This window comes from Tamandua tetradactyla, chromosome 12, assembly GCF_023851605.1.
Source record: "Tamandua tetradactyla isolate mTamTet1 chromosome 12, mTamTet1.pri, whole genome shotgun sequence".
Classification (NCBI taxonomy): Eukaryota; Metazoa; Chordata; class Mammalia; order Pilosa; family Myrmecophagidae; genus Tamandua; species Tamandua tetradactyla.
The window spans coordinates 1279292-1302015 of record NC_135338.1 but is presented as its reverse complement, the minus strand read 5'-3'; the positions used below and the strand labels follow the sequence as shown (position 1 = coordinate 1302015).

The 22724-nt window shown below is 39.1% G+C and overlaps 1 protein-coding gene across 4 annotated transcripts in view; it reads right to left on the bottom strand.

The window, feature by feature from the left end:
- PPP2R5E (protein phosphatase 2 regulatory subunit B'epsilon) overlaps positions 1-22724 on the bottom strand; it is a 244110-nt gene that overhangs the window by 48066 nt on the left and 173320 nt on the right. For all 4 annotated transcript variants that reach the window (XM_077122431.1, XM_077122432.1, XM_077122434.1 and 1 more), the window contains 2 exons: positions 18895-18996; positions 1433-1525 (listed from right to left, as the gene is read on the bottom strand). In XM_077122431.1, the coding sequence (XP_076978546.1) occupies positions 1433-1525; positions 18895-18996 (195 nt within the window). The remainder of the gene's footprint in view (positions 1-1432; positions 1526-18894; positions 18997-22724) is intronic.

The window sequence follows — 22724 nt, the reverse complement described above, 5'->3', positions numbered from 1 at the left end:
GGCTGAGAGATTACAAACAGAGTAGAGAGGTTATCATGGAGGTTCCTTTTATGCATTAAATAGATAACACCTTTTTAATTAAGACATAACAGAGAGGCTGGAGGGAATGGCCTGAAAATGTAGAGCTGTGTTCCAGTAGCCATGTTTCTTGATGATGATTACGTAACGATATAGCTATTGCAAAGTGACAGTGTGATTGTGAAAACCTTGTGTCTGATGCTTCTTTTATCTACTTTATGGACAGATGAGTAAAATAAAACACATGGATTAAAAATAAATAAGTAATAAGGGAACAAATGTTAAAATAAATTTAGTAGATTGAAATGCTAGTGATCAATGAAAGGGAGGTGTAAGGGGTATGGTATATATGAATTATTTTTGTTTCCTTTTTATTTCTTTTTCTGAATTGATGCAAATGTTCTAAGAAATGATCATGATGATGAATATAGAACTATGTGATAAAAAAAGATTGCTCATGTTGTATTTTATTGGTTTTATTAACAAAAAAATTTTTTTTAAAGTCAAAATATTGGCTGCAGTTCAAGCTAACATATGGAGAATTCTGAACTTATGAATTTAATGAGGTTATAGTGAAGGTTATTAGGCATAGGAGATCAATTTTTTGCCAAATCAGTATTTTAAATTTGAAATTCTGTTTTCTGGCCCACTAGGAGTTAGACAACTATTCTTTTCCACATGTGGAGCACCATATATCACTCAGAAGAAGGTACAAAGGTCCACATATCAGTTTGTCTCAAGTATCCATTAGAGATTAATTTAAACAAGAGGAGAAACGTAATGGTGCATAAAAATTCAGTACCATGAAAGGACCCCAAGTCCCAGGTAAAAGGAAGATGTGTGAATATAAAATGAGAAATCAGGAAAAATACATACCCTGAGAACTTCCAAATGGATAGGTAAGGGTTAATTTCTTTTAGGGAATTTTCGAGTGGTTAGCTGTGCTATTTTCTAACAGTAAAAATTCTCAAGTACTCTGACATTGATTATTTATAAAAGGTTTTTATGCTCTGTGGTCTGAACTTGCCTAGTCAGTTCTAACGGATCTATGCAATAGCTTCTTAAGAAATCTTATGCAAATATAAGTTTTATACTATGTAAAGATTCACAGAAACCAGGGTTATATAAATGAAATCCCTTATTAATTAAACTTTAGGAAAGAAAACTGCAGGGATTTTGGCATTAGCATTCCTCACTGTTTAAAATGTAATTAACTTCTACCACAATAAGCTATAAAGGTACCTATGATTTTTAATGGGCAGCAATAGAAAGTCAATTATGTATATATATTTATTTACTAAGGAGCTTTGCCATTGCAGGATGTTTTAACAAGTATTTTGTTTCCAAGAGAAAATAAGCTAAAGTGTTAACAACTGAATAACAAATACATGGAACTACAAAAAAATTTTCTTACCTGTAATACAAACTTCTGATCTATGTATTTTTTGGCAATGCTGGGTTGGAATTCTTGGCTTTCCAAAAATCGTATGAAAAATTCATATACAAGCTGAAACAGATTATAGTTAAAGTCAAAATATGATTCATTAAGAATAGTATTAAAAACCACGAAAAGCCTGAAACGCTAAAACTAACTTCAGGGCTTAGGAAAATCGGGTTTTAATGCCAACCTTTCAGCCATTCTAGCCTTATGTGTTATTGTATATTTTATAACTTCTAACTTTTCAGCTGAAAATTAGAAAATTCAGCCAAAAAAAGCAAATAAAAATCCCCAACAATCTTATTATTCAGAGATAACTATTAACATTTTAATGTATATACCTCCACATTTTCTCTATACTTCTATAATACAAAGTATTATACTTAATTTTGCAAGCTACTTTTATTATTTAAATATACTGTGAACACTTTACATCAATAATATCTAAACCATCATTCCTAGTAGCTATAAGTAGCCTATTATACAAAACTTATAACAAATAATTACACTATATATAACTAACAACCAATTTCTTATGCTTGGACATTTACATCATTTAAAAATTACTTCTATATCAAATTATGCTACAGTATACATCATGTAACACACATCAGTGGGGACTTGTTCGATTGTTTTGTGAGGAAATATTTCTGAAAGGAACTGCTAGGTCCGAAGATAACCTGTTTCAGGTTTTGGATACTCATTGCTAAACTGCCTTTCAGAAAAATTATGGCAATTTACACTCTTTCCTAGCAATATAATCACGGTGTGTCACAATATTCTCATCTGCAAAAAATAAGGACATGTTAATTTCATATAACTGTTCTGACAAACTTTAAGGGATCATTGCTTATGATCTATGCATAACAAAACTATATTAAGTGCTACATCAGATCCTAGTGTAGTACAACAGGAATTCTTCAATCAGAACTTTTAAGAGACAAGTGGTGGGTCAGAAACCTAACTCTCTATTCCCTTACTATTTGTGTAACTCAGGTCAAGTCACTTAACTTTTCAGACCCTCTCTTTCTTCATCTGTGAACAACACGCTCTGTGCACAATGACTGGCACCTACGGCCACTGTCACGGCCTAAAGAACACTCTCAAACTTTCTGTTCTATACATCTACACTTAAAATTCACTGAAGACTTTAAAGATCTTTTATGTGATGTATAGTGTTTGTATGTCTAATTTTACCAAACCAGAAATTAAAACTGAGAAAATTTTAAATATGTATTATTTCATTTTAAAACCATACATTACATGTTAATATAAAGAATATATTTTTGTGAAAAGCAAGTTTATTTTCAAAAAAATTAGAGAAGAGAAATAATTTTACATTTTTATAAATCTCTTTAATGTTTGGTGTAACAGAAGATGGCTAGATTTTCATCTGCGTCTGTATTCAATCTATTGTATTTGTTGACATTCATAAAGAAACTCAAGTCTCTCACAGATCTAATGGTCGGAAAAGGAGAGAATATATTAATAGTCTTTTCACACATTGGATTTCCTTGTTTGATATTACACTAAAACTTGAAAAACAGGAGTTTCTTAAAGATCAACTGCAATGTAGAATCTGAAACTATATCAATGAACTTTTCATACTTTATTATACTAAAATCCAGCTGTCTGTTTTGCACTTTGAATGGATCTTTACCCATACATGGTTTCCTAACACTATTCCTTGGCCAACTGGAAATACTGTTCACTGACTTACAAATTATCAAAAATACATATTAAAAACTAAAGGACAAATACTGTATGGTCCCACTGATGTGAACGGACATTCGAGAATAAACTTGAAATATATCATTGGTAACAGAGTCCAGCAGGAGTTAGGAACAGGGTAAGATAATGGGTAATTGGAGCAGAAGGGATACAGACAGTGCAACAGGACTAGATACAAAAACTCAAAAATGGACAGCACAATAATACCTAATTGTAAAGTAATCATGTTAAAACACTGAATGAAGCTGCATCTGAGCTATAGGGTTTTTTTGTTTTGTTTTGTTTTTTACTATTATTACTACTTTTATTTCTTTTCTCTATATTAACATTTTATATCTTTTTCTGTTGTGTTGCTAGTTCCTCTAAACCGATGCAAATGTACTAAGAAACGATGATCATGCATCTATGTGATGATGTTAAGAATTACTGATTGTATATGTAGAATGATATGATTTCTAAATGTTGTGTTAATTTCTTTTTTTTTTCTTTCTTTCCGTTAATAAAAAGAAAAAAAAATACATATTCTTCAATATCATCTCCATTTTGTATTTTAAAATTCTTCAAGGTTTGGCCTTGAGGACATAATACTGAGTGAAATAAGTCAGACAAAAAAGGACAGATACTGTATGATTCCGTTATTATGACTCTGATAAGGCTGCCAGTGTTTTAGAGCAGCTGGAAGGAAAAATGTGGAAGGAGGGCACGGTGGTCCATGACAGACTCTGGGAACTGTTCTGTAGCTGTTTCTTGGGGTCTGCTTTAAAAATTACTGCTTTTTTCCTTTCTTTCTTTCTTTTCTTTGTACATATAGGTTATATTTTACAACAAAAAAAGGTTGAAAAAAACTATAGGCAGTTATAGTAATATTAGATAAAATGAATTCCTAAAATCAAAAATGTGAAACTATTTAGTAACAAAAGCTCGCTACTATTGCAAACTTAATATTTACAATAACTTTTTATTTGATATTTTGAGAACACACAGTTTTGATAGTTAATCAAATGGTATTTAAGAGACTGTTTAATATCTAGCGTTAACTAACTCTGATATCTGTATTTATAGATTTTTTTCCTTCTTTGCTTTAATTTTAAATTGGTTTATGAAACACTGTACAAACAGGCTTTACAATGATTATTTTTTTTAATATACCTATGGATAAGCTAACTAAGATATCCACTGTAGGTGGTTAAGATTTCCGTATGTCAATTGTAAAAATATTTGTATCTTTATATTTTCCTAAAATCAGGAAAATATTTAGTAACACAGATCATTACTATATCAAAGCAGATATTTGTAAGAGCTTTCGACTTGACATTTTGAGAACATTCACAGTTTTAACGTGAATTAAACATATCAGTTGATCAAATGGTATCTAAGTTAATGTTCAACACTTAGAATTTAAGAACTTTGTTTTCAGAACGTGTAGATTTTTTCCTTGTCGCCTTAATTTTAAATTGGTTTATGAAACTTACTGCACAAGCACAGGTTTTACAGTGATTATATGGATACTTTCTTTATATGTGCCTCTGGTTAAGATAACAAAATATCCATTTTTGGTGCTGTCATGGTTAGGTTCATGTGGCAACTTGGACAAGTGATGGTACCTGTTTGTCTGGTTGGGCAAGTGTTGGCCTGTCTGTTGTGATGAGGACATTTCATAGAATTAAATCATGATCATGTCAGCTACATCCACAGCTGATTCCATTTGAAATTAGAAAAAGGGGAGTGTCTCCTGCAAAGAGTAATGCTTAATCTGATCACTGGAAGCCCTTTAACGAAGATTCGGAAAAGACAGGCTCTTCCTGTCTCAGCTGGTGAGCCTCTCATGTGGAGTTCCTCCAGACCCTCCATCAGAGATCTTGGCTTCACAGCCTGCCCTACGGATTTTAGACCCTGCACTCCCACGGTCACGTGAGACACTTTAATAAATTTTATATTTGTGAGTGTTCCCTGTTGATTCTGCTTCTCTAGAGAACCCTAACTAATACATCTTGGTACTAGGAGTGGTTCTTAAGAAACAGAATCTTAAAAATGGGTTTTTATGAATGGTTTTCTACTCTGACTGGACTCAAAGACACTAAGGACTCTGATTCCCGTAATCAGAATGACACTCCCAATCCATGGAGTGAGTTGGCAAAAGAGATAGTCAAAATATCACTATTCGATTCTCCTAATGCTTCACTTGTACAAAGCCAGGCTCTGGGGGATAATGTTTTTGACACCTTTACAGAGTTTTGTAGAAATAAGAGGGATAGAGATGTTGGTTGGTTGTTGTTTAGATACACAGGATACATTAAGGAGTGAAAGGCATGGGCTTAAGGCTTCAAACAAGAAGCTTAAGCACTGACTGATAGATACAGATGTTTCTATGAGTATCCTGAAGGAAAATCTTATTTCCTATAGACTTGAGATCTCTAAAAATCAGACTCAGAATCTTATTGTTAGAGAAGCAACTTTACAACGTAAACTGAAATCTCAACCTTGCATGATGTCTGCCATTAAAGTGAGGGCATTGATTGGAAAGGGGTGGGACCCTGAAAAACGGGATGGTGACATATGGATTGATAATGATGTCAGGAGTGAGGTTGAAACCCTAGATCATGCCGTGTCTTCTCTGGATAACCCTGTAATAGTCTGCCCTGAGGACATAACTGCCCCACCTCCAGCCTGCCTTGAGGAGTTGGCCACCCAACCTCCACTTGAAGGGATTAGCCCTAGAGTGATTAATCCTGTTTCACCAGATGAAACTGCAAACAAAGGCCCTGAAGCAAATGGCTTGGAAGATATTTCTAACTCTTTTCATGACCCACCCCCACCACCCCTCATTTCTTCCAGACCTATAACTAGACTAAAGTCCCAACAGGCCCCTAAAGGTGAGGTACAAAGTATCACACATGAGGTGATACGTTATACTCCAACAGAACTGTGTGAGTTTTCCAATTTATATAGACAGAAATCAGGGGAGTATGTGTGGCAATGGATTTTAAGGATGTGGGATAATGGTGGGAGGAATATAAGGCTGGATCAGGCTGAATTTATTGATATGGGTCCACTAAGCAGAGATTCTGCATTCAGTGTTAATAGCTCAAGCGGTTAGAAAAGCTGTTAACAGCTTGTTTGGGTGGTTGGTTGAAACATGGATCAAAAGGTGGCCAACATTACCTGAGGTTGAAATGCCAGAACTGCCCTGGTACAATGTAGATGAGGGGATCCAGAGGCTTAGAGAGATTGGGATGTTAGAGTGGATTTATCATGCAAAGCCTGCTCTTACACCCCAGGAATGTCCAGAGGATGCACCTTTTACCAGAACAGTGAGAAATAAGTTTGTGAGACTAGCACCATCATCCCTCAAGAGCTCTGTGGTTGCACTTCTCTGTAGGTCAGATATTTCTGTAGGAACTGCTGTCACTGAGCTGGAATCCTTAAACACAATGGGTACGATGGGATCCTGAGTTGGCAGAAGCCAGGTGGCAGCACTTAACTGCCAAAGACAGGGTGGACATGCCTATTATAATAGACAGCAAACTCAAAGCAAGTGTCAAATTATACGACTCGCAGAGATTTGTGGCGCTGGCTAGTAAATCATGGGGTACCTGGAAATACAATAGAAGGGCAGTCTACTAAATTCTTGTTCGAGCTGTATAAACAAAAGAGTTCTAGGTCAAGTGAACAGAAGTCACACTTGAATTACAAAAACACAAAATCACAGCCCCTTAATCAATTTCCAGACCTGAAACAGTTTATAGACCCTGAGCCCCTTGAATGAAGGGGGGGGCCAGGTCCCTTTGGGGGAGAACCTTGTTACACTGACACAAATTTATACTGCTGATCTTCCTCTAAGTCTTCCCCAAGGAGACCGACAGCCTTTTACCAGGGTAAGTGTGCATTGGGGAAAAGGAAATGATCAGATATTTCGGGGATTATCAGATACTGATTCAGAAGTGACATTAATTCCAGGAGACCCAACACGTCACTCTGGTCCACCAGTCAGAGTGGGGGCTTATGGAGACCAGGTGATCAATGGAGTTTTAGCTCAGGTCCGTCTCACAGTGGATCCAAGGGGCCCACAGACCCATTCTGTAGTTATTTCCCCAGTTCCGGAATGTATAATTGACATAGACATACTAAGCAACTGGCAGAATCCCCACGTTGGTTCTCTAACTCGTGTAGTGAGGGTTATTATGGTGGGAAAGGCCAAGTGGAAGCCACAAGAACTGTCCCTACTGACCAAAATAGTAAATCAGAAGCAATACCAGATTCCTGGAGGAATTGCAGAGATTACTGCCACTCTTAAGGACTTGAAGGATACAGGGGTGGTGATTCCCACCACATCCCCATTCAACTCTCCTACTTGGCCTGTGCACAAACAGATGGGTCTTGGAGGATGACAGTGGATTACTGTAAGCTCAGCCAGGTGGCAACTCCAATTGCAGCTGCTGTTCCAGATGTGGTATCATTGCTTCTGCAAATCAATACATCCCCTGGCACCTGGTATGCAACTATTAATCTGGTCAATGCTATTTTCTCAATAGCTATTAGTAAGGACCACCAGAAACAGTTTGCTTTCAGCTGGCAAGGTCAGCAATATACTTTCACTGTCCTACCTCAGGGGTATATCAACTCTCCAGCCCTATGTCATAATCTATCTTCTCTGCAGGGACCTTGATCATTTCTCCCTCTCACAAGTCATCACACTGGTTCATTATATTGATGATATATGAGCAAGAAGTACCAACTACTCTAGACTTACTGGTAAGGCATTTGTGTGTCAGAGGATGGGAGATAAATCCAACAAAAATACAGGGGCCTTTCACCTCAGTGAAATTTCTGGGTGTCCAGTGGTGTGGGGCATGTCGAGATATCCCTTCTAAGCTGAAGGAGAAGTTGCTGCATCTGGCCCCTCCCACAACCAAAAAACGGGCACAACGCCTAGTTGGTCTTTTTGGATTTTTGTGACAACATATTCCTCATTTGGGTGTGCTACTCCGGCCCATTTATCGAGTGACCAGAAAAGCTGTGAATTTTGAGTGGGGACCTGAACAAGAGGAGGCTCTGTGACAGGTCCAGGCTGCTGTGCAAGCTGCTCTGCCACTTGGGCCATATGATCCAGCAGATCCAATGGTGCTGGAAGTGTCAGTGGCAAATACAGATGATGTCTGGAGCCATTGGCAGGCCCCTATAGGAGAATCACAACGCAGACCCTTAGGATTTGGGAGCAAAGCCTTACCATCTGCTGCAGATAACTACTCTCCTTTTGAGAAACAGCTTTTGGCCTGCTACTGGGCCTTAGTAGAGACTGAATGCCTAACCATGGGCCACCAAGTTACCATGAGACCTGAGTTGCCTTTCATGAACTGGGTGTTGTCTGACCCACCAAGCCATAAAGCTGGGCATGCACAGCAGCACTTATTGTAAAATGGAAATGGTATATACGAGATAGAGCCAGAGCAGGTCCTGAAGGCACAAGTAAGTTACATGAAGAAGTGGCCCAAATGCCCATGGTTTCCACTCCTGCCACATTACCTTCTCTTTCCCAGACCAGGGCTATGGCCTATTGGGGAGTTCCTTAGAGTGAACTGAGAAAGAGAAAACTCGGGCCTGGTTTACAGATGGTTCAGCACGATATGCAGGCTCCACCCGAAAATGGACAGCTGCAGCATTACAACCCCTTTCTGAGGTTCCTTGAAGGACAGTGGTGAGGGGAAATCCTCCCAGTGGGCAGAACTTCGAGCAGTGCACCTGGTTGTTCATTTTGCTTGGAAGGAAAACTGGCCAGAGGTGCGTTTGTATACTGACTCATGGGCTGTTGGTAATGGTTTGGCTGGATGGTCAGGGACTTGGAAAGACCATAATTGGAAAATTGGTGACAATGACTTCTGGGGAAGAAGTATGTGGATAGAACTTTCTGAGTGGGCTAAAAACATCAACATATTTGTGTCCCATGTGAATGTGCACCAGAGGGTGACTTCAGCAGAGGAAGGTTTTCATAATCAAGTGGATAAATGACCTGTTCCGTGGATACCAGTCAGCCTCTTCCCCCAGCAACTCCTGTTATTGCCCAATGGGCTCATGAACAAAGTGGTCATGGTGGTAGGGATGGAGGTTATGCATGGGCTCAGCAACATGGACTTCCACTCACCAAGGCTGACCTGGCTACAGCCACTGCTGAGTGCCCAATCTGCCAGCATCAGAGACCTACACTCAGCCCCCGATATGGCACCATTCCCCGAGGTGACCAGCCAGCTACATGGTGGCAGGTTGATTACACTGGACCACTCCCTTCATAGAGGGGTAGCGATTTGTTCTAACTGGAATAGACACATACTCTGGATATGGGTTTGCTTTCCCTGCACGCAATGCTTCTGCCAAAACTACCATCCGTGAACTTACAGAATGCCTCATCTATCGTCATGGTATTCCACACAGCATTGCTTCGGATCAAGGAACACACTTCACAGCAAATGAAGTGCGGGAATGGGCACATGCTCATGGAATTCTCTGGTCTTACCATGTTCCCCATCATCCAGAAGCAGCTAGATTGATAGAATGGTAGAATGGCCTTTTGAAAACTCAATTACGGTGCCAACTAGGTGGCAATACTTTGAAAGGCTGGGGCAGTGTTCTCCAAGAAGCTGTGTAGGCTCTGAATCCGCTGTATGGTGCTGTTTCTCCCATAGCCAGGATCCATGGGTCCAGGAACCAAGGGGTGGAAATGGGTGTGGTGCCACTCACTATTACCCTAGTGATCCACTAGGAAAATTTTTGCTTCCTGTCCCTGCTACCCTGAGTTCTGCTGGTGTACAGGTTTTAGTTCCAAAGTGGGGAGTGCTTCCTCCAGGAGAAACAACGATTCCATTGAACTGGAATCTAAGACTGCCACCTGGTCACTTTGGGCTACTTATGCCACTGGATCAACAAGCCAAGAAGGGGATTACGTTATTGTCTGGGGTGACTGACCCTGACTATCAGGGGGAAGTAGGACTGCAACTACATAATGGGGGTAAAGAAGAGTTTTCTTGGAATATAGGAGATCCCCTAGGGTGTCTTTTATACTACCATGCCCTGTGATTAAAATCAATGGAAAACTGCAACAACGCAATCCAGGCAGGACTGCCAATGGCTCTGAAACTTCAGGAATGAAGGTTTGGGTCACCCCACCAGGCAAAGAACCACGGCCAGCTGAAGTGCTTGCTGAGGGTAAAGGGAACATGGAATGGGGAGTGGAAGAAGGTAGTGATAAATACAAACTACAACCACAGTACAGTTACAGAAACAAGGACTGTGATGCTGTTTTGTTCATGTTATCCTATTTAAGTTTTAAGATATCAAGTTTAAGAACGAATATTACCCAAGGATATGCACTGTATTCTGGAGAGATTTAATGTGTTTCCAGTTATATGCAGGACAGTTGAATATTGTTAGGTGAAAGAAAAAATGTGCATTTTATTTTTTTTTATATTTAGAAATTAGGTATGGTTTAAGGTGGTATGTATAGTTGCCAAATTGACAAGGGATGGATTGTCATGGTCAGGTTCATGTGTCAACTTGGCCAGGTGGTGGTCCCTGTTTGTCTGTTTGGGCAAGTGCTGACCTGTCTGTTGTGATGAGGAGATTTCACAGAATTAAATCATGATCACGTCAGCTACATCCCCAGCTGACTACATTTGTAATCAGCCAAAGGGGAGCGTTTTCTGCAATGAGTAATGCTTAATCTGATCACTGAAAGCCTTATAAGGAGGATTCAGAAGAGACAGGCTCTTTCTGTCTCGGCTGGTGAGCCTCTGCTGTGGAGTTCGTCCAGACCCTACATCGGAATCGTCGGCTTCACAGTCTGCCCTGTGGATTTTGAACTCTGCGTTCCCATGGTCACGTTAGACACTTTTATAAATATTATATTTGTGAGTGTTCACTGTTGATTCTGTTTCTCCAGAGAACCCTAATACAGGTGTTTCTAAGTATAATGTTTGTTTCTTAAATTATAATAAAAAATTTTTTTAAATTTTCAAGCTTTGGGAAACTGTCAAGCTCAGGGTGGCAGAAGTTTTCTAAACTTCTAATTTCATATTTTGCTTAAAAACTCTAATCACTGGTAACAAATGCTGTCAATTGTTTTCTTCTTTACTTTAGAGAAAATATCTGCCAAATAACAACCATAGTTTATCAGTCAATCATTCTTTCAAATAAAAATAGTGGTTCATGGGGGGGACAAAAAATGCAGCGAGATTATCTTGCAACCCAAAACAATCATGCAACTGTTTTTACACGAGGCACCTATCATACTTTGGTATGCAGCAGATGGGCTTTGTGGCATACTTTCCATTTTGGCATGCAGAATATTTAAAAACTGTACACTCATGGGTCAAGATTTAATAAAATTAATAAATTTTACGGCTTCTTCAAGAGCATTCTTCCGTGGAATTGGGTTTTTTTTTGAATTGCAAGTGCTTGGCAGGTAATACAATAACTATTAGACCAATTTGGCACCAGTGCCTTCATCAGTGCTGAAGCACTACCAGTTTAACCCCTTGTTGCTTTTCAACTATTAGTGCAAATGTCAACACAGTGAAAAGAGCAAATAATGCAGTACTGTTATAAAAATAGTTTTGACCTTCTATTAAAACAAACAGGAAACTATAAATGTTGGAGAGAATGTGGAGAAACTGGGACACTTGTGCACTGCTGGTGGGAATGCACAGTGATGCAGCCGCTGTGGGGGACAGTTTGGCGGTTCCTTAGGAAAGTAAATATCGAGTTGCCCTATGACGCAGCAATAGTACTACTCGGTATATACCCAGAAGAGCTGAAAGCAACAACACAAACAGACATTTGCACACTGATGTTCACAGCAGCATTATTCACAATCACCAAAAGATGGACAGAAACCAAATGCCCATCAACATACAAGTGGATAACAAAATTTGGTATATACATATGATGGAATACTATGCAGCAGTAAGACAAAATGAGGTCCTGAAACACATGACAAGATGGATGATAAAATGGATGAGCATTTCACATAATGCTGAGTGAAATTAGCCAGACATAAAAGGATAGATACTGTATGATTCCACTTTTATGACCAGTGTAAAGATATAATCAGAGGCTTATAATACAGAATATAGGGAACTTAGAGATACATAGAAGCTAGAGATGGGTGAACCATTAGCTAATGAGGCTGAACTCCAATGTAAGGGAATAGATAGGAGTGAAGGCGGTTCTCTAGTGGATCGATAAGTAATATTACCATACTGAAGATGAACAAGATTGAAAGGGGTTGTACAGACTTACATGTCTCTATGATTAACATTAGAAATATGTGTTAGTTCTCCCAAGAGTTACTTCAAAAATACGATTCTTGCACAAAGAGCGTTTAAGTTCAGTGTACAGGGGGAAAACTGCTATTGCATACCATGAGCTATGTTCAAAAGGAAACCATCAGCACTACCACAGCAACAGCAGAGGTAAATAATTGGGGGAGAGACAAGATTAAGAGGAGGTTTAGATTTCCTATTTGGTGAGGGTGTGTTTATTGGTTTTCTTTCTCTTGGGAACAATGAAATTATCTAAAATTGAGAATGTTGATGGACTGTGGACTTGGGGCCCTCTACGTGATGCCTGATGAATGCAGGTGGCTGAAGGATGCACTGACGGAGAAGTAGATCAGTACTTACAAATGAAAGCTGTGCTGCTATAAAAAGGAACATAGCTGTGAAGCATGCAATGATGTGAATGAACACGTGGGACATTCGGTGAGACAAAATAAGCCAGAAACAAAAGAACAAGAATGGTCTGGTCACCTTCAGAAAATGCTTATTAGAAAACAGGGACCTAGATTGTAAGCTTTTAGAGCAGACACATTAAATCCAGAGTGGTGATTATTATTTCTGGATTCTGACAGCCTGTTTTATGAATATAACCTGATATTCAGAGATAAGAATGAAGCCAAGCAGGTTGGGTTAAAGTAATTCAGAACCCAGGGCTAACGATGACAGAGTCTATATTTTAGAACCACACATACTCTTTGAGACCAATGGAAGGAAGGTTTATTTGATCTGGAACTGAAATTTTCTGTAGTGCATAATCTAACTCAACCTATCTGTATGGCTCATTCGAACAGATGAAACACAGGGAGCACAGAATAAAAAAGTGCCCTTTAATCCTGTATAGATCATTGTAATACCTGGATACATCCTAGAGTATATTAAGCAGATAATCAAAAAGTATTGGCAAAGTCCCCGAGAGATGGGAAAAAGAATATGGAACTATAAAACCTTACCATCAGGGAATTTCCTGATACTGTGTCAAACTTTAAGGTCACCCAAATCATAGGCAAAGCCCTCGATCATGAGGCTTACTCTTGTCAAGCTTATGTAGGTAGTGGAGAAGCTCAGATACCTATAGGCATGCCTAAGAGTTACTTCTGGAGGACCTCTGTTGTTGCTCAGATGTGGCCTCAGTCTCTCTAAGCCCAACTCTGCAAGTGAAATCATTGCCCTCCCACCTTCGTAAGACATGACATCGAGGGGTGAGTCTCCCTGGTGATGTGGGAGATGACTCCCAGAGATGAATCCAGACCTGGCACTGTGGGATCAACAATTCCATCCTAAATAAAAGCGGGGAAAGAAGTGTAGCTAATAAAGTATCAGTGGCAGAGAGAGTTCAAACAGAGTCGAGAGGCTACTCTGGAGGTTGCTCTTATGCAAGCTTCAGATAGACCCTGCTACCTATCATAACCTGACAACTCTCAACCAGGACCATTCCAGCCAATCCTAAAGAACACCTAGGGCAATGTATAAGGTTCCACATTCCATGCACTAGAGTAACTTTCCGGAAACGTACAACCTCCAGATGGGCCCCTGGTCCAGAAAAGTCCTGAAACCTAGAGGCCATAGCCTCTCCAAAACATCAGGTAGTACGATTTCCCTACCACATATTAGTAATAGACCCTTCCAATATGGCAAAGCTAGAATGGCCATAGCCCCAAACACCCCTAAAGAGAAGTATGGAAAGACCAAGGTGATGGTGGAGTTATGCAGTGAAGACAGGATTTAACAAATGAATATGAATGCTGAATCATTAAACTGATATCTCTTTAATAGTCTCCAGTACTTTAGAGCAGCCAGAAGTAAAAACCTAAAATTGTGGAATTGTAACCCACGTCAAACTCTTAAACAAATTCTACAACTAATTGTGGTGCTGTGCTTTGAAGTTTATAGCTTTTTTGTATATGTTATTTTTCACAAAAAAAAAAAGGAAAAAAGTCGATTGTGATGATAAAATATTTAAGCCTTCTAGCCTCCTATATTCTGGAGCAGCTAGGAGGAAAAATCTAAGAGGATTATATGGTAGTCCATGACAAACTCTGGGATCTGTCCTGTAACCACCTGTTGAAAAGTGCTTTGAAAACTATCACCGTTTTATTTCTTTGCTTTGTACATATGTTATACTATACAATTTTAAAAGTTTAAAAAAAAATAGTTTTGACCTTACAGGCTACTGAATAGCAGTTATGAGGGTCCCCCTAAAGATCTGCCATTCCCACTGACCTAAATGCTTCCTATAGTAATCTTGTGACATCGGACTCTTAAGTTGACACTTAAATTATGAATTCACATTAGCATTTTACTATTTATAAAATAGTTTTTCTCCTCAAACATCTCTAATTCAGAAAGACTTCCTTCCCAACAGTTTAAACATTACAAAGTTTTACATGGTGTTCTTGCTGAAATAATGCCTAGGTCCCAACACTAGATAGAAGAGGTTTTTTTTTCTGGTTTTTGTTTTTGTATGCTGTATGGCAAGGGTCACATTTCATTCTTTTTCCATGTGAGTATACGTTATTGCAGCACCATTTGCTGAATTTTTGTTTGGTTTGTTTTCTCATTTGTTTGTGAAATGTAATACACAGCAGGTGAGCATTTTACCATGGAACTACCCTGGCATGCTCTTGCTTTGTTTTTAATACACTAATCTTTCAACTTGATTTTACAAACAGAATCTCAGCCTTATATGAAAAACTTCCTTTTGATTTAGCACTAAGTGGAAAGATTCTCATCTGCAAGGGCTGACTTATGGGCAGTCAGGATTTTCCAGCAGGACTGGCAAAGTACTTTCTCCCCTTTGGTCCCTTCAAAGTAGTTAGGTTAACATGGTTTGGTAGAAACACTTCAGACACATTTATTAATAAACATAAATGTTCTTTACATGTAAGGGACAGATTTTACCTCAAATCCCTTGAGTTTCAGGAGGGAAATTCTGGGGGTTGAGGAGGATAAATTACTCTTTAAGGTCACAGAAGTGAATTATCCAAGGGATATGAATAAAAGGACTCCAGCATTTCTGCTTTTCTGTCTCCAGCATAAAGAACTAAAAGCAATTTCTTAACTGTAATTGAAGTCCTGCAAAATTGTATACTACCTGAAAGATAAAACCAATTTTGGAATATACCCTAGAAATAACAAAGAGATATGTAAAATGCCATTTTAAAATATATCAATAGAAATAAAAGATCGAACAACACACATACAGTAGATCCCTTGACACACGTGAATTATAGATTTAATATTCTTTTTTTTTCTATTTTTAAAAATTCTCCAAAGAGTCATGACTTGTTATGAGTGATTTTTGTGTGGGCTACAATTTTAAATCAAAGAAAAGGGTGGAGGAGCAGTCAGTTGGATGGGTAATGAGCCTCGCCAACCACCCAACAACATCTCAATGCAACTATGTTGTTTCTACTAATGTCAGATATTTGATAATAAAACTCTTCTTACTTGAGAAATATGGTCCAGAAGAGAAAGCAAACCACGAATGATAGAGTTCAGAAAAAGTGAAAAGGTCTAAAACAAAGTGCCATGTTTTGGTCAGAAAAATAAATGGTTGGACAAGTTAAAAATTAAAATGTTGAACTTAGCAATTGGTCAAATTTATGACCAGAAAAAAGAGATTTCTTAAACATTCAATGAGTGTTCTGGTCAGCACAAAAACAAGTGAAAATGGAAATGTGAGTAGTTTCTGAAATGAAAACATAAAGGAAAAAAGGATTCTTGAGAAAATTCAGGAGCCTATACAAAGTCTTCCATAAAGTATTAGATGGTGAGAGCAGCAGTGCCCTTGCTGACCTTATCTCTACTATGAATAGATGTCGATTCATGAATTTTAAGAGTTCGGACCCTTCATGTGATCGAGCACTAGTTGGCCATATTTCCCTCCTTTGAGCTGTAGAAGGGATGACAAGGACTATGGGCTATAGAACAGGCTGTGAACACAGATGAAGCCAGCTCATTTTGGATCACAGTTTGTGAATTTATATCCATAAGGGTACAGGTCTTACCACCATTCCTCACTACTACTTTAGTTTTAGAGTTTCAGATGAACTAAAGTTAACGTTACCGCAGTAATGCCACAAGTATAATCTAGACTTTTTTTGGTGGCAGAAATTAATTGAATAGCTTAGAAATTAATTTGGTACTGCTTTTTATAATCATTAAGTAGAACATTAAGGATTAACTGAAATAGTAAGTTAAACCTTTACTGTACTTTAGGAAAAATGTGTATGTAATGGTAATCATGATTTGGAGAATTCAAAAAGCTCTTGTAAATCAAGAGTGGTCTACTGTCTCTCCTGGGAATGCAGACATGATAAGTTAAAACTTTCCAGATATCTCTCTCCCTGCCTTCTCAAACATAAGATAGGGAACTTTACTGGGAAGACTTTTTATTTAAAATCCATCCAGACTAAACCATAATTAACCATCACAAAGCATTAAGTATAAAACATCACATGAAGTCCTTCCCATTCAAAAGAAAAATTCATTTTTTGTCTTTTGTCACAATCTGAGATGTAACTATGAGAAGCACAAATAACTGCAAATTTCTGGTATTGCAGATAGTATGTCTAGAACCTAAAAAAAAAAAAAATCAAACCATCTGAGATGTAAATAAATTATGTAATCTAATCAATTTACCCAATCTTGGCATTGGTAGCAAGGAATACATATGTATAATATGCCCAGGTAAGAGTTAAGAAAGCAAAGCCCCTGCCCCCAGCTCCAATGCCCTCTACCTAACTAAGGAAATAGCATATTTGTGTATATGCAGCAACCTTGAGTTGCCAAAGTAGAACAGAAAAGGTTGCAAATTTCTGAAAGGGGGTGTGCTAGTCTGAAAGGATTACGCACCCTAGAAAAGCCTGTTTTATCCTGACCCATCTTCTGGAGGCAGCTGCTTCTTTCAATCCCTGTTAGTATCACAGGGTGAAAACTTGATTCGACTGTCATCATGGAGAGGTGACACACCCAATTGTGGGTATTAACCTTTGATTAGAGGGAGATGTGACTCCACTCATTCCAAGTGGGTTTTGATTAGTTTACTGAAATCCTTTAAAAGAGGAAATATTTTGGAAAAAGCTGTAGAACCATGAGAGAGCCACAAGAACCACAAGAGCCCAGGCGGCCGGAGACCTTTGGAAATGAGAAGAGAATGTGCCCCCAGGGCAGCTGCATGAAACAAGAAGCCAGGAGAGAAAGCCTACAGACATTGCCATGTTAGCCCATGTGCCTTTCCAGTTGAGACAGAAACCCTGAACCCCATCGGCCTTCTTGAGCCAAGGTATCTTTCTATGGATGCCTTAGATTGGACATTTCTATAGCCTTGCTTTAATTTGGACATTTTTCACAGCCTTAGAATTGTAAACATGCAACTTATTCCCTTTTTAAAAAATTGTTCTGTTTCTGGTATATCACATTACAGCAGCTAGCAAACTGGAATGGGGGGTGGGGGGTGAGTAAACTCAGAATATCTCTAAGCCTCATCCTCCTGCTACATGGTTTTCTGCTATTCAAAGAGTCAATTAGTAACCACTTCTACAAAACTGTAGTGGCTTCTGTCTGGCAGTGAAGTCATACAAAGTATACCACTTCTTTCCATCCCTTCCCTCTTTGCCTCATGTCACCCTATCTCTGAGGGCATTCTGACTCAATGTAAAGAAGCTTTTGGGGTTCACAACATTCAAACTTCCTTGTTCCTGCCCTTTTGAGAAATGCTGATCTTGAGAGAGAGGGCAACCAAGAAAGGAGGATGAAAAATGACCAATATGCATAACTAAACACAATACAAAGGGACCCCCAATACATCCTGGCACACGAGTATGAACGGAAAATATTACAACTCAGTGTAAGAGAATAAAACTGGCCTTTACAGGAGCTTTTTTTCAGCTATTGCTCTTACTTTCAACATTGTGAAAGAAATCGCTATTGCAATTTGTTTTCGCCCTTCCAGGCTAAAGAAACACATTTGTGGTTATCATGGAGGCAAGTATGCAAAGTCTCCAGGGTACCTACTGCCAAAGATGAAGTCTGTAACTCTGTGACCTAATCACGCCCAACTAATATTAATATGAAAATAGTTCTATTCTTGCTTGAGGCTCCAGAGGGCAGAATCATTTAGAAGCTACAGGAAAAAATGAGAACTGCTAGCTGGACCTGCAACATGGGAGGATCCACGCAAAAGCATTACGCAGAAGCTTATTAATTTTCTCTTTTGACAGCCTTAATAGTCAAGAGTAAGAAACATAAAAGGCATTCTCCAGCTTTCCATTAATGTACTCTAATTCGATTTCTTGGGGGAAATAAAGCCTTTAAAGGAATTCCCAGGCTAAGCAGCTAATGACTTAATGGACTTTTATAACAAGTGGTGGCTCAAAGTACCTGCAGATGTGGCCATGATGCCTCAAGTGTAGGCTCATCTTCTTCTGGATCAAATTCATTGCTGTCACTAGGCGGGAGAGTTCTGAATATATTGCAAGAAACCTAAAAATAAACAAGCAGCAGAATTAGTTAGAAGCATCTTCTGGGCAGTCTTTCAGTGCTGAAGAGAACTGAGATGACAGCGTACAGGGAGTTCATCAAATGGAACTGGGCCCTCTTTCCATAGCGTCTGGGTTCAGGACCACCTCTAGGCAAAGCTGGAAAGTAATAAAGTAGTGACTTACTGCCTTTCTCCAAGAGTACTTCTTCTCCTTCTTTACTTAGCCAATCCCACCCCAATGACTTTATATCCTCCATCAAAGCCTGCTCTTATTACTTACCAAGTCAAAAGTGCTTCTAATCAACCAATTTACACTAAGCTATAAATACTTTTTAATGGGCTTCAGGTATTTCCACTCTCAGGCTTATTCACAATTTGCAAATTCACAGTTGAACTCATGGTGTAATTTTAGGCATTCACAAATAATGAATCGAAAGAAGATACTGCAGAACCTTTCTAACATCCTCAATATCATCCCTAGCCTGTCTTCATTTGTTTCACAAAACCGTAATGACGCTCAGGGTAAGATATATCTGTAATACAAACCTCTATCAATGAGGTACTCTGTTTCCATGGACAATTTCCAAATTAAAAGCTGTTTGTTCAAAGAGGTGATGAAGAGATGAGGATTCATTATACTGTTCTGCTACTACTGTATATATTGGATGTTTTCTACAGTAAAATGCTTTTATAAAAAATGCTTGTTGCTACTATTCTCAGGGCTCCTTTTCAATTTTCTATTCTATTCCTCACCCTATTTACTCATTTATCCTTTCCTAATGACTAAAACATATCCTCAAGTCCAAAGAATAAAGTGGGGAGAGGAAGATATATGAATAAAAGGCAAGAAGAAGAAAGAAAAGAGAGACTGCAGCAGAAGCTTTTGCTGGACTGTCTGTATAGTGCAGAGTACTGAGTTAGAATACGCTGCCCCAAAGAGGCAAAGAGGAAAGGTTTTGGGGGGCTCATATAATCTGGATGTGCTTATTCATTCAACACATATCCATTAAGTGCCTAAACATATGTACACATGTTTTAGGCACCAGAAAACAGTAATGAATAAAGCAGACAAAACTGATAGCTGATAGTCTAGTTAAACTCGATATTACTCCCAATTTCACAGCTATGGAAACTGAGCCTAGCATCACAAAGTTGGCAAGTGGAAGACCCCGTATGAACCTAGGCAGTCTCACTCCCAATCACTGTACGAAACAAGCCCAGATCTCCAGACAATCCTCTCCTCTACAGAAACACCCTTCTGGTGAGCCTCACAGGCTCCAGTCCTGTTAGCTCATTACCCACGCTCCACAGGCCCCCAGGCAGTGTGGTCTCTAAGGTCCCTAAAAAGCAAATCTGATCATGTAACAATGGGGTGTATGCTTTAACCACTTCTCCCAGTATAGACCTCAGAAATTCTCTACCTTGACTGGCATCAGAATTATCTCCAATGCTTGTTAAGAGCAGTATTCCAAGGCCTGAGACTGATGGTTAAACTGGCAACGCTCGGTGGCGCCCCTGGTAATCTGCATTTGCAGCAAACACTTCAGAAGACTAATGCCCTAAATCCCCAACCACACTTGGAAAAACACCAGCTACAAGATCATGTGTAGCCCCCTTAAACATGGCCCATGGGACCTGCCCCAGGCCTGCCTCCCCAGCGATTTCTCCTGCCCCACCTTCTACATTCCAAACTCCCCAGCTCTCCTTCTCCCAGTACCCTCAAATCCCCCCAAATCTGTCATGATTCACTCTTCCACACATGTGCATTCTCTGCTCCCTCAGCCAGGATGTGCCCCTACATCTTCCCCAGGAACCCACTTAACTTCCAAGCTTGGATCAAAGGACACTTCCATTATGGACCTTTACCAGCAACTGCTCAATGTTCCCACCATACCCAAGACATTTTGTCACAGCATGTAAGGTCCAACAGGCTATGCACGAGCTTTAAGTTTTTTTCAACGTACTATCAGTATCTAATTGGTTTAGTCATTCAACATTCACTAGGCATTTCTATATCCCTTAGATAAGCAAATAAACAAGATCATTTCAGACTGGGCTTTATGCTATAAAAGAAATAAACTGGAAGATGTATTAAGAGGGACTTGGTGATAGATGAAAGAATAACTACCTTAAACAGAATGAACAGAAGAAAGTCCACAGGTCAATGAGAGTAGAAAACTGAGAGCCACAACAAAGAACTAGCTAATAGATGTGGCAAAATTCCAGGAAGAGGGAACTGTAAATGCAAAGGCAGCAAGATGGGGACCATCTTGGTGAACGAAATGAAAATCAGAGTGACTAGAAATTAAGTAGGATGGAGGTGTGGGTTATGTGGAAGCTGTGGGAAGGAGATTCAATTTTATTTTTAATGCTAAGGAAGTCATTAGTGGATCTTAAACAGGGAAGGGACAGGGCCTGATTTCTGCTTCTGAAAAAAAATCACTCTGCCAGCTATGTGTATAACACAAAGGAAGGGGATAAGCTAGAAGGTTGTGAAAGTAGCAAGAGATGATGTTGGCCTGGACTAGGATGGCAGCCAAGAAAAGAGACAGAAATAGATTGATTCAAAATATATCCATGAGGTATTACTTGCTGATGGCTTGGATGCATGGGGAGAAGGAAAGGGAAGAAACAAGGGTATGTCTTAGGTATGGGTTTGCTTGTTTTGATGGGGAGATCTGAAGTTTGGGATATATTAAAAGAGCAACATCAAGAAGGCAATAAAAGACTTACGGGAAAATGGCACAATAGGATAGGCTGAGTTCTTCCCTGCTCCAAGGAACAGCTAGAAAAGAGACAGAAAAATGACCGGGACAGCAACTCCAAGCTACAAATGACCTGAGAGGGTCTTTTACACCACAGCCTAAGGTCTTGGTTGAAAAAGCTGAGGTGCTGAGATGCAGAGAACTACAGATCACCCAGCTAGTGCAAAGAGACCAGGAGTCAGGGGTAAGGAAGTAAGCCAAGCTGCATTCCCTGAACATGCCACACCCATGTACTTTGCCCCACCACCACCACCCCACCCCAAACGACTTCCAAAGTAAACCCCATCAAGATAATTAGCTGGATCAAAGTCAACAGAAAATCACAAAACACACGAAGATACAGACAGATATAGTCCAGCCTAATGACCAAATTAAAACACTGGAGGAGACAAAGACTTTGGAGCAACTAAACAAAGATGTTCATACAACTCTACCAAATAAAATCAATGGGTTGGCTAATGACAAAGAAACCAGGAAGATACTAGAAGAGCATAAAGAAGAATGTGAAGGAATGAATAAAAAAAAAAAAAACATATTACAAGAGATGAAAGGTACTGCTGACCAAACAGAAAATAACTAGACACAAAACAGCAGATTCAAAGAGACACAAAAAAGAATAAGCGAACTACAGGAAATTTTGTGCATTGATTTTGAATGCACAAAAGAACAAATGGCAAAAAAGATGGAAAAATCTGACTTGAAGCTCAGGGACAACATGAAGAGCACAAACATAAGAATCATCAGTGTCCCAGAAGGAGAAATGAAGACTAAGCAGCTAGGAAGATTAGCTGAGGAGATAATGGGGGAAAACTTCCCAACCCTTATAAAAGACACTATATATAAACCAAAGAAGCCCAATGAACCCCAACAGAATAAATTCAAATAGGACTAGGTTAAGACATACTAATCAGTCTCTCAAATGTTGAAGAAAAACAGAAAAGCCTGAAAGCAGCAAGATAAAAACG